The following is a 13,137-nucleotide window of genomic DNA, read 5'->3' on the forward strand; positions in this document are numbered from 1 at the left end:
GATCAGCGGCGTTCGATGGCTAAGGGGTTGGGTTGTGGTTCCGCTCGCTTATTTAAAAGACTTCCGCTATGCAATTTTCTAAATATTCGGTTTGAGATTTTTTTATGCTTAAGATACTTTCCAAGTTTAATTAGTTTTGCAAAACTGAAATTGAATTTTTATGGTTTTATTTCCGTGGAATATTCCAGCGATCTACTTTAATTTGAAATTCCGAATTAAGTATTTCTCTTATGTTCATCAAATGTTTTTGTAAGATTTCAAATGTCCGTTATTTTCAAAGTTGTTTTATTTTAAAGTCCAAACTTTATAAATTTATGAAACGATATTTCTAAAAAAAAATTATCCATACTTTTTTTCTAAGTAATAGAATTAACATAAGTATCATGGTTAGAGAAGTCGGGTCGTCACAGTGGCGGCCTTTTCTGCAGTCCCACCGAGCTAGGAGCTCGGACCGGGGGGCTGATGTAGCCCTTTGGAGACCTGGATCCCGGTGAAGTCCATTCGGACGCAAGGAGGGATAACCCGACTCGTTTGCACGGCTAACACCGTGTTCCGAGCAGATTCAGAGGTGGTCATTTCGCCGGATCCCGCCTGAGATTCGGAGTACTCTGAGGTGTCGAGAGGGAATCCAACCGAGCATTAAGTATGACGGTCCGAAAGTCGGGTCGTCACAGTTGGTATCAGAGCAACGAACCTACGACCCCATTCGCTATCGATCGCACGGCTTCCCCTTACTCAAGTAAGTTAATTTTTATTTATTTATTATGTTGTACGTTTAGCTTTTCTCTTTCTTCTTTGTTAGATGGACGTTGAAGTAACGAAACACGTGATCGTGGAAAGCCAGAGCGGCATTGCTGATGGTGACCTCATGATCAAATTCTTAGAGACAAATCCTCCAGTTCTTAGTAGCGCGACGACAGATATCGTCGGCACAAGAGAGTGGTGCAATAACATAGACATCCATTTTAAGGTGTTGCAAGTTCCAGAAACATTGCAAGTATCCTTCGCGCAACTAAAGGTCCACTGGAAGGTATTGGAGTATTGGAAAAGGAAGCTACGGGATCACCCCGGAGCTGGATGGGAGAACATGAAGGATGGGGTTATACAAAATTTCACCGATAAGGGCTGGCATGCGAAAATGGAAAGAAGGTGTTATCGTCATGTTTTGAGGTCATGGAAGATGAGAGATGGGGAGACTGCAAAGGAGTACCATAATCGAACCTCCGACATGCTATCCCACGTTCCTTTTCATTTGGATGATGAAGACGCGATTAGTGTGTACTGGAATGGGCTTTCTGATTTTGAAAAACAGGAAGGGAAGTATTGCACCTATGAACCCGCGCTTGGAATAACTTTCGAAGAGTTTAATAGATACATTAAGCATTATATGGAGCTTGTCGACAATGACCTACCTCCAGAGGGCGATTCCAATATGGACCCGTTAGAGGAAGAATCAGAGGAAGATCCTTCGGAAGATGATCCAGTCGAGGATTAAATTCTTCTTGCTATTCTAGACTTTTTGATTCATTTATCTTTTCCTTATGTTTGAAATTCCTTTTATACTCTTGTTATGGTTTTGGTTTTTGCTTTAGTTTGAGTGATATGCTCGAATTGGATTGCGTTTTTTAGTTTTTTTTTATGGGAAATGCACTCTTCTTTAAAAAGTTTTATAAAGTTTATGTATGGAGTATCTTTGTGTGATTTTTCTTTCTATGATCGATCCTAATAGTTTTAGTAGCCAAAAAACCTAATCACGACTATGTCTTCGAGTTTTTAGATGGAAAACGTCTCTGCTGCTCTTGGACGGGGTAGAGGAAGGGCACGAGGCCGAGGAAAAGGAAGAGGCCGAGTTGCCACTGAGGTTCCTAATCAAGATGCCCCTCAGGCTGCCCCATTCCCCGATCAACAGGAAGCAGAATATCCTCAAGGCCCTGCCCTCGCTGCTCAGCCAGCTGGCCAACCTGATTTGGCAGTTCTAGTTACCACCTTACTACACCGCATCGAAGCTCAAGAAGCTGAGATACATGATTTAAGGAATCAGCTTCATCAGGAAAATGAAGAGGTCGAAGAAGGGGAACAACCGCCACCCCCACCCTATGTTCCCATGCATGCGGCAGCACAAGCCGTTCCTCAAGGTGTACCTCAAATGGGTCAAGTCAATGTTGTTGTTCACCTATTCGAGAGGTTCAGGAGGATGAGGGCTCCAGAATTCGAAGGATCGACCGACCCGTTAGTAGCTGACGAATGGATATCGGAGATCAAGACGATCTTCAACTTCATGAACATAACCGAGCATGAGAAGGTCATATGTGCCTCATTTGTCATGAAGAAAGATGCGCGTTACTGGTGGGAAACAGTGGCAACAAGGAGGGATGTGCGAACTATGACTTGGGATGACTTTTTGGAAGAGTTCACCAAGAAGTATTTCAACATGAGGGCAATGAATGTTCAACAGAAGGAGTTTGCGGAGCTGAAACAAGGCTCGATGACCATGACTGAGGCGGTTAGTAAGTTGAACCAATTGGCGAGATTATGCCCACACTTGGTTCCGACAGAGACTGAAAGGGTCAGACGTATGATGAGAATGTTCCGACCGGAGTTGGCTTTAGCCATTGATAGTGGAAGTCAGCCACCTACCACGGTTGCCGATTGTCTCGAACGTGCCATGCAAGCTGAGTATCACTTGATCCAAGTGAAGGAGGAAAGGGCCCAATTTTATAAGGCTCAGAAAGAAGATAGAGCTCAAAACAAGGGTCCCGACACCAATAAGAAGCCAAATCAACCAAGTAACCACCAACATAACCGCAATAATCAAGGCTTCAGGGCGCAACCCCATGGAAATGGGAATGGGAAGAAAAGGACTCATCCCGGTAATTGAAGTAACGCCAACAACAAGGTCAAGGTACAAGGGACAAATTTTCCAGTGTGCAAGACTTGTGGAAAGATGCATCCTGGAGAGTGCCGGAGAGGGACCGTGACCTGCTTCAAGTGTGGTCAGCCGGGTCACTTCCTCAAGGACTGCCCGAAACATAATTTTGTTCAGAGTGGACAGTACCAGCCTCAGAATCAAAACGGGCGACTCAATTACATGCCGACCGCACTAGAAGGGCCACAAATCTCTTTGGGTCGTTTGGAAGCACCTATATCCACCCAAATGCCACCACCAACTCAAGCTCGTATCTACGCCTACACCAACGCCGATGCCTTAGCCAGCTCTTGTGGGGTTAAAAATCTACTTTCAAAAATATTATCTCATATTGGGCTTCAATTCAGACCAAGCCCATTATAATTCTTGCAGGTCAGACCGCATATCAGTCTTGGGCCCAGTTCGACTTCGACAAGTCGGCCCAAGATCAGATATGTTCCAGATCGGCCCCGACCTAGTCACACCTTCCAGTTCGACCACGTCATCCTGACCAAAAGAATCGGTCAGTCAAAGGGAAATCGCGCCACGAAGACCGGATCTAGGACCAATTCAACCCCGACAGTGTGAAACGGATCAGCAACACGTGTCTTCAATGAAGGAGTCTTGCCTCATCTATAAATAAGGGATCAGATGTGTATTTGCAAACACAAGTTCAGAATTTATCTTCCAGAATTATTATTTCAGTATTATTGCTTTCAGCGCTGAATTCGCCTACAAGACTTCGTCACTTCGCCCTATTGTAATTCATTTTCGTGATCAATAAAGCCTATTAATAATTTCCTTTTATTATTGCCTTTCATCTTTAACTAGTTTCTTATACGACGTCTTCTGGAACCCTGATAAAGTATATATCATATATTAGCATTTTAATATTTGTTATTGTTGATCGATCCAAAAATCGACATCAACAGTTTGGCGCCGTTTGTGGGAAAATTCAGAAAGACCAACTTCGAAAGAAACGGTTCGTAAAACAAAACAAAAATTCGTCATGTCTTCCACTCCGACTCACTACGAATCTGGAAAGGAGATCCCTCCGGGGATCAGGGCAATCCTGGATATGTTGACCAAAAAAATAGATGAGCAAGCAGAGACCAACCAGGCTCTTAATGACCGGTTGGATACCCTGTCTACTCCTCAACACACTCCGGACCCTCAAAGGGGATCCGGAGATACGACCGCCTCGGAATCTCCTCGTCAAGCGGCCTCGGCTGCTCAGGCAAGCCGGACTCTCCCTCCCGGAGTCCGTCTGGATTTCTCTGGGATCTAGGTCACCCAAGGAACAGACCAGTCTCCCGGCACAAGCTTCCAGCTTAGGGGGCTGCCAGCGAAGTCGCGACAGAAGTCACGATCGACCCTTCCGGTCTCCCTCCGCCTCCCCTGGGGGAAGCACCACCCGGGTCTTTCCCGACCTATCGAATGTTCACCCCCCAACATTTTGGTGGGATGAATCGGACCCATCATAGCCCGGTCGAGGCCACCGCGGTCACACATATACGTTCGGGACCTCGTCTCTTTCCCGAGGGCGAACCCAACATGACCGAACTAGAACAATTTAAGGAGTCAGTAACGGCCGAGCTGAGAGCTGTTCGCTCAGAGTTTCATTCTGCAACCAGCTCGGCCCCAGAAATAGATCGCCTCGTTGATGAAACGAGGAGGACTCCTTTTGCCATAAATATTACCGAAGTACAACTGGGGGATACCGGAAAGGTTCGCCTTCCGCGGTATAGTGGCACTTCAAGTCCGAAAGCTTTTATCTTGTCCTTCAGAGTCGCAATGGGACGGGTTATGCTCACAGAGAGAGAATTGGAGGCAGGTTATTGCCAATTATTCGCAGAAAGCTTGTCCGGATCCGCTTTAGAGTGGTTCTCCAAACTCGAGCCGAACTCTATCAATAGTTTCGACAAACTATCGGCTGCATTACTGAAACACTATTCGATGTTCATGGAGGACGATCTGACCATAAGAGATTCATGGGGAATTCAACAGAAAGAGAACGAGTCCTTGAAGGATTTCATGATCCGTTACAAGGACGTGCTCTCAAAAATCTCTAACGTATGTCACGAATCTGCCATAACCTCTCTGAGAAACGGGTTAAGGCACGACTCGAAAATGAAGCTAGACATGACTGTTAACCGTCCGCTCATGTTGGAAGATGCGATTCACAAAGCCGCAAATTATGCGAAAGCCGAAGAGGAATTCGCTTCCTATGAAAGGCAGCGCGCAGCGGAGAAGAAACCGTCCTCCAACACTTGGGTAAGACCTGTAAATGCTGGGGGCAACCCTCGCAGGGTCAACCCCCACGACGCTACATCTCATGCCAGAAAACCACACACCCCTCCTAACTACGCCTTCAATGTCAACCAAGAGTTTAAGGAGGGAGGTCCCCCGGCCAAAAAATGGACGCGGGATCCCAATGCGTATTGCAGTTTCCATAAAGCTAATGGCCACGACACGATTGATTGTGAGACCATGCGCAAGGCTCTAGCAGAAAAATACGCAAAAGGGGAACTGAAAGACGTTGATCTGGGACCCCCGCCCAAAAAGAAGGTCTTCAACAACAACAACAAAGGAAGGGGCAATCCGTCGCCTAAGAGATCGAGACCTGTTGAAGAAGGGGAACCAAGTTCCCCACCGACCTTCGCAGAACATAGAGTTGACTTCATAATGGGCGGCTCAAAGTTTTGCAACGGAACGGTCAACTCAATTAAAGCACATCAAAGACAGTTAAACAACCAGACCACCAGAATCTGACCAGAACAAGACGTTCAAATCTCGTTCTCTGAAAAAGAAGCTGTAGGGACAACCGATCCGCACGATGACGCACTTGTAATCACGATTGACGTGTCTAACTCTGAGGTCGCGAGGGTCCTAATCGATGGAGGTAGCTCCGTAGATCTCATCTTCAAACATACCCTGGCTAGAATGGGAGTCAGCGAAGACGAGATCGAAAGAGAACAAACCTAATTGACGGGTTTCAATGGGACATCTACTCCATCCCTAGGAACGATCAGGTTACCCGTAAAAACAAGTGGAATTAATAAAATAGTGTAATTCCAAGTTTTAGACTGTCTCTCCCCCTACAATATTATCTTGGGAAGACCATGGATACATAGGATGAGGGCTATACCTTCAACCTTTCATCAATGTATCCGCTTCCCTACGCCTGATGGGATATAAGAAATCCGAGGCAATCAGGCAACCTCCCGCAGTTGTTATATCACTAGCCACAAGCATTGTACTAAAGCGATTAAAGAGGAGCAATAGCAATTAATGAACGTGGAGTCAGCCGAGAGCGTTTCTGCACTAGAAGAACCCAACTCCCTTGATGCGCCGAGTACCGAGATAACAGTCCAAGTACAGCTCGATGGCTCCGATCCTTCCAAGTGTGTCGGAATCGGAACCAAGCTCAAAGGTAGTATTAGGCGAGAATTGATATGTTTCTTAAAACGAAACAAGTCCACCTTCGCCTGGACGACCGGAGATATGCCAGGAATTAGCATCGACGTTACATCTCACCAGCTTAACGTCGATCCTAGTTTTAAACTTGTAAAACAAAATAGACGAAAGCTCGGTCCCGACAGGGCACGAGTTGTCAACGACGAGGTCGAAAGACTACTCAGTGCAGATTCGATCCGCGAAGTAAAATACCCGGACTGGCTGACAAACACTGTCGTCGTAAAGAAAAAGAATGGAAAATGGCGGGTATGCGTCGATTTCACCGTTCTGAATAAAGCATGCCCCAAGGACAGCTTCCCGTTGCCTCATATCGACCAGCTAGTCGAAGCAACCGCGGGACATAAGGTCCTGTCATTCATGGACGCACTCTCGGGATACAACCACATCCTGATGCATCCAGACGACCAAGAAAAGACAGCTTTTATCACCGACCGAGGCACGTATTGCTACAAGGTCATGCCCTTTGGACTAAAAACGCCGGCGCCACCTACCAAAGGCTAGTCAACGAAATGTTCAAAGAGAAGATAGGGAAAACGATGAAAGTATATATCGACGACATGCTCGTAAAATCCCTAAGGTTGAGGCTAACCCGGATCAATTACACGCCTTGCGAGAAATGCCTTTACCCTGTACTAGGCGTGAAGTTCAAAGGTTGACGGGACGCATCGCTGCCCTCAACCGCTTCTCCCTTTCTACCGGCTCCTTAAAGGAAACAAGAGGCTCGAATGGGACGACAAATGCGAAGAGGCATTCAACAAATTGAAAGAGTATCTATCGATACCCCCACTCTTGGAAAAACCCGTTGCGGGGGAGCCACTCTATCTATACGTCGCAGTGTCTCAAGCAGCAGCTAGTGGAGTACTCGTCAGATAAGAGCAAGGGGATCAACGACCAATCTTTTATACAAGCAAGTCGTTAATCGATGCTGAAACTCGATATCCTATTATGGAGAAGCTGGCCTTGGCCGTCGTTTCCGCCGCTCGAAAACTTTAATCATACTTCTAATCTCACACCATAATAGAAATGACCTTACATCCGCTCAGAAGTTTCCTACATAGCCCTAATCAATCAGGAAGATTAACTAAGTGGGCCGTGGAACTGAGCGAATACGATATTGAGTACCGAATAAAGACATCCGCAAAATCGCAAGTTTTAGCGGATTTCATCATCGAACTCCCGAGGGAAGGTCCCACCGTGAACGAGGTCGAAGGCACCTAGACACTTAAATTGGACGGAGCATCATCAAAGCAAGGAGCTGGAGTAGGGATACACTTGACCTCCCCTCACGGTGAGACTATAGAACAGTCATTTAGGCTCGACTTCGTCGCATCAAACAATGAAGCCGAATACGAAGCACTAGTCGCCGGACTTAGGTTGGCCACTGCAGTCGGATCAACGAAAGTAAAAGCTTTCTGCGACTCCCAACTCGTAGCAAACCAATACTCCGGGGAATACGATACTAGGGATGAGCGAATGAAAGCTTACCTAAAAGTCGTAAAAGAACTAACGAAAAACTTCGAAGAATTCTCCCTGACAAGGATCCCTCGAGGCGAGAATACTTTGGCCGACGCATTGGCTGCCCTGGCATCTACCTCGGATCCAGGCCTCAAAAGGGTCATACCAGTCGAAACAATCAAACAACCTTCTATTGCCACGACCATCGCCGTAGTCATAACAATAGAAGGGGGGATTGGAGGGATGAAATACTACATTACATCACGACTGGTACGGTCCCAACCGATAAAATGGAAAAATGGAAGCTCGTGTTGAGAAGCACGAGATTTTGCATCATAGATGGAAGCCTGTTTAAAAGAAGCTTCGCAAGACCCTACCTCAAGTGCGTTGGGATGGAGGAGTCTAAACGAATCCTGGAAGACGTGCACGAAGGAGAATGCAGAAATCACGTAGGCGGACGAGCACTCGCCATCAAAATAAAAAGGCAAGGCTACTTTTGGCCGACCATGTTGGCCAATTGCGAAGCGCGCTCGCGCCACTGAAACCAATGCCAGCGCAATGCCCCTAACATAAAAAGACCTGCAGAAGAGTTGTCCTCCATCTCAGCACCATAACCTTTCATGAAATGGTCAATGGACATTGTGGGACCCATGCCGATCGCCCCTGGCGGACTAAGATTTCTATTATTCTTAACAGATTATTTTTCAAAATGGGTGGAAGCAGGCGCCTTCGTCCTAATAAAAGGCGTTGATGACACATCATTCATCTGGACAAATATAATCTGTCGGCACAGAACTTCCCACGAAATCATAACAAATAACGGATCACAGTTCATATCAAAAAAATTCAGAAACTTTTGCTTCCACAATAACATCGAATTGAGAATGTCAACACCACGATATCCTCAAGGGAATGGACAGGCGGAAGCTACAAATAAAACCATAGTAGATTCCATAAGGAAAAGGCTCGATGCGAAAAAAAGGACGGTGGGCGGAAGAGCTACCACGCGTGCTCTGGGCTTACCGAACTAGTCCGCGAAGGCCGACAGGGGAAACTCCATTTTCCCTGGTCCACGGAGTCGAATCAGTCATCCCGATCGAGCACCAAGTACAGACCCTTAGGGTAGTACATGCGCCGAGGGATGAATTCAAAAATAACGAATCGTTATGCGATGCTTTGGACCTCGTAGAAGAAAAGCGGGACTTAGCCCTGATACGGCTATCCCACTATAGGCAATCCATCGCTAGATTCTATAATAAAGGAGTTAATGAAAGAAGATTTGATGAGGGAGATTTGGTGCTCCAGAAAACCTACCAAAACACCGCCGAGGCTAACGCCGAGAAGTTAGGTGCTAACTGGGAGGGCCCATACAGGGGCACCAAGGTTGTGCGTCCCGGAGTCTATGAACTCAAAACTCTGGACGGCGTCCCGATTTTGAGATCATGGAACGTCTTGAACCTAAAGAAATACTATTGCTAAAAGCAATAAGAATCGAACTATGTCTGACTTGATCCCTATATAAGGGTACGTAGGCAGCCCCTTAAAAGGCACAGTCTCCTTACAGCAAAAACATACACTTCGTCAAAGACCTCGGACTCCGGATCGAACTCGCAGTATATTCCATCTCGTCTCTGGTAAGGTCCAAAAAATTCCCCTCAACTTACCACGCAACATCCTGACGCGAGGTCGCCCCCTTGACAAAGTCGACCTCGCCCATTTCGTCCCAAGGGAAACATGTATAGACCTCGCCCGTCTAAGAGACATGACTACGAAAAGGTGATTATTCAAGCCTAAGTGAAATATTTTAGACGTCAATCGACCTAAAAGACTTAGCAAATATCACAACGCTCTGACTAAGGGAAACATTTTAGATGTGAACAATATAAAAGACTTGGTGAATTATAAACGTATGACAAAATCATCAGACCTCGCCCTAGATTTGTAAAGGGAAACATTTTAGACACCGGCAATCTAAAAGACTTAATCGGATTTAGGGGAATCTTGAGTCAGTTCCGACCACAATCAAACTGTCAATTCAGAGTATCCTGAGACACACAGTTGGACGATCTGAATGACTTGGAAATTTTACGAACAATCAAACATGCACGAGTTTCGGACCAAATAATATAAGAATAATCAATATAAAGAAAACAAGGCGTAATTAAGATAGAGGTACCGAAGCCCTCCATAATTGTTCGAAATAAATAACAGGAATAAAACACGGCAAAATAAAGATAGAGGTACCGAAGCCCTCCATAATTGTTCAAAATACTAAAAAAGTTTCGCTCAAAACAAGCGGGCCCAAATGAAAGAAACGCAACAACGAAATAAAAATAACAAAATCATAAAATTATTGATCTAAACGAAGGTGGGGGCGGACTCATGTCTGGCCGGGAGCGTCTTGCTCAGTTCGCTCAGAGCTTGGAACCTCGCCTCCAGCACGCTCCACGGTCGGAGTAAAGGGTTGATCCTCTCGAGACTCCGGGATGGTGGCGAGAACCTCCTCGGTCAAGCCAAACATCGAGCCATGCTCATCAAAGGCAGGAACCTTGGAGTTGGCTGGAGCTCAGGTTGGCGAACTATCATTATAAGGAGTAAAAGGGATATCCTCTACCTCCGGAATGGTGACGGCGGCGAGCTCCTTCTCGTAGTCGGCGATGTCCGCCTCGGTATCCGCCAGTTTGCTCGACCAGTCGGGGGCTGAATTGTTGATGACTTCGGTGATCAACTCCTTGTTGCCCCGACATTGCTCCAGCTTCTTCATGATCAGGATCGCCTCATCAGTTTTTTCCCGCTGAGCGCGATACTTAAGTATCTGCTCCCGGTACTTCATCGACGATGCCTTCCTCGCCGCCAGGACCGCCCTATCTTTCTCGGCCTTGGCCGATCTCTTGAGCTTGGCGATCTCATCCCGGGCATTGGTGAGGTCCCTGTCATTGTTCTTAATCTTAGCCTTTGCCCTTGCAAGCTCCTTGGCAAGTGCGCTTGAGTGGATGCCCCACTTGTCGATGGTCTTCTTACCCTTCTCAACCTGGGCTTCAAGCTCCTTGACCCTTGCCTCCGAGGCAGCCTGCACCGTCTTCGACCTCGCCAAAAGAGCATCCTTGGCCAGGACGTCTTCTTGAAGCTCGGTTACCTTCTCACCCATCCCTTTGAGCTCGGAACAGAGGGAATCAGTTTTCTTCCTCGCCTCTTCGGAGCTAGCCGCCGCCGTCCGAGCTCTCTTGATGTGTTCCTCATATCGGAACACACCCCTGTTGAGCTGATGGGAGAGCTGCGAACACAAACACAAAGTCAAAACCCGAATAAAATCCCCAAGTTTCTCAGCCCGCCCACTAAAATTCTAAGACTTACCGAGGTGATCTGTTGGGCCATGAGACGATACCAGTATGCCTCAATGAGCATAGGAACCTTGGGTAGCGGCAAGACGTTGACAGTAAGCTACCTAAGGAGCCCAGCGGACGAGTATAAATCATCGCAGAGTAGGGTGTCGCGGTGGTACCTGAAGTGGATGTTGTACTTCTTCTTCGGCTTTGAAGAAGAACCCACCTCATTCACGGACTTCACCGCGGCCGCCCCGCTCGAATGCGTCTCCACCAGACTCTCTTCGCCCAAAACTAGCCTCCTCCTTTCCTGGGCAGCCCGAGCCGAAGTGGACGAAGACTTCCCTTTGTCCGCTGTAGATGAAAGCCCTGATTTGGCCACTCCAACCATGGATGCCGGTGCCGACACCCCGCCTCCATCACAATTCTTCTTCTTCTTCTTCCTCTTCTACTTGTTCGCCTCGTCTCAAGAAGGTTTGCCATCACCTTCTTCCTCTCGGCTGTCATTTCGACGAGCCGGTTCCTTCCTTTTTCAGGGTCCGCTAGAGGGCTCGCCCGATCTCTCCGCTTCTCCGCCTACAGCGGCCGGAGTAGAGTCAAGGGTTTGATCACCCTGCTCGGCCTCAGCATTCACAGGGACTGCACCGTCTTCAACATCAATGACCGGAATATCGCTGGGATTTCGAGTCCCGATGATATCGACTTCGGGTTCCTGAGGAAGAACCGGCGGCGTGGTGGACGAGGAAGAAACCCCGGCAACAGATTTCTTTTGACGCCTGGCGTCGCGAGCGGAAACCTTGGAGTTCATGTTGTCCCCGACAACTAAAAAAATATATAAATAAATAATAATAAATATGCATATATACATATGAATAATAAAAACAAATAAGTATGATACGGAAACACGGACCTTCAAAGGTTGCAGAGGAGGTCGGCCAAAGTCCACCCGAAGTGAATCTCTCTTCAGTAAAAGAAGGCCACTCACCGCATCCTTCTTGCAGAAGCTCGAGCTTTCGACGAACAGAGGACTCGATGGTGCCCTGATTTTTCCTGAAAAACGATTATAATAAAATATTATGAACAAGAAAATCACTTCGACCCTTACAAGCAAATAAAGACAGTTGTAAAATTGATTGGCCTACTCGGAGAGCTCGCCCATCTCGACTTGAATCGAGGAGCTCGGTCCCCGAGAGAGTGCTCATTGACGGTAAAGTAAAAATATCGATGACCCCAATACTTGTCCTTCGAAGGAAGGGCCGAGATCACTCCTTTGCCCGCCACCTACGAAATATAGAAGCATTTCGGGTCATGCTTAGAGTTCGCCTTCACGACACACAAACGGACTAGGTCCATCATGTCGAGATCAACGCCTTGCTCGTGGGCCACGACCATCAAACCCAGAACCATCCGGACGAAGTTCGGGCACATCTGAGGAAGTGTCAGTCCCCGGACTTCGACATAATAAAAAAAGAAGAGTGGGGATCGGGAACCGGAGTCCACATTGATCCAACCAAACTTCGTACATGCAACATCGATCGTCAAGGATGATCTTCGCTGTCGCATAAGCGGGAGGAAGAATAAGCCCTACCTCGGGCGGAATCTGATATTTTTGGCGAAAAAGGGCGAGATCGGAACTCTTGACAGATGATGGCAAGCATATATCTTCAACATTCGAAGGGTTGGATCCCGACGGAGGAATTTCCGAAGAAGACATTTTTTGTTTTTGAGAAAATTTTTTGAAGAAATTCAAAAAATTTGAGGATAATAAAGATTGTAAGGCGAACTGGAAGAAAAACCTTGAGTTCGTCTAACATGTAAATTATATTTTAAGAATATAAATTATGGTGTATTATATATTATTCCATAATATGTAAATATTTATGTGTATCTTTTGTGTTAATTATATATATACCTTGATGAAATTAAATATATATATATATGTATATATATATAATTAGCTGAGTAGATACTCTAAAC

General features: G+C 46.5%; 2 protein-coding genes across 2 annotated transcripts; both read left to right on the top strand.

The window, feature by feature from the left end:
- The first annotated feature begins 4,459 nt into the window (after nucleotides 1-4,459).
- LOC149401364 (uncharacterized) lies at nucleotides 4,460-5,677 on the top strand. The gene is made up of 2 exons (XM_089610686.1): nucleotides 4,460-4,923; nucleotides 5,023-5,677. The coding sequence occupies exons 1-2, from the start codon at nucleotides 4,460-4,462 to the stop codon at nucleotides 5,675-5,677; spliced, it is 1,119 nt and encodes a 372-aa protein (XP_089466812.1).
- A 3,129-nt stretch (nucleotides 5,678-8,806) lies between these two features.
- On the top strand, nucleotides 8,807-9,316 carry LOC149401365 (uncharacterized). Its single transcript, XM_089610687.1, has one exon. It carries the CDS (start codon nucleotides 8,807-8,809, stop codon nucleotides 9,314-9,316), a length of 510 nt encoding a protein of 169 aa, XP_089466813.1.
- Nucleotides 9,317-13,137: the final 3,821 nt, after the last annotated feature.

This window comes from Urtica dioica, chromosome 4 (genome assembly GCF_054948205.1).
Source record: "Urtica dioica subsp. dioica isolate 48M chromosome 4, U.dioica_male_clone48M_v1_H2, whole genome shotgun sequence".
Classification (NCBI taxonomy): Eukaryota; Viridiplantae; Streptophyta; class Magnoliopsida; order Rosales; family Urticaceae; genus Urtica; species Urtica dioica.

Coding starts and splice junctions, on each gene's coding strand:
- LOC149401365 (XM_089610687.1), top strand. CDS start 8,807: ATGCGAAAAAAAGGACGGTGGGCGGAAGAGCTACCACGCGTGCTCTGG.
- LOC149401364 (XM_089610686.1), top strand. CDS start 4,460: ATGACCGAACTAGAACAATTTAAGGAGTCAGTAACGGCCGAGCTGAGA. Junction 4,924..5,022: donor ATTCAACAGAAAGAGAACGA/GTCCTTGAAGGA, acceptor AAACGGGTTAAG/GCACGACTCGAAAATGAAGC.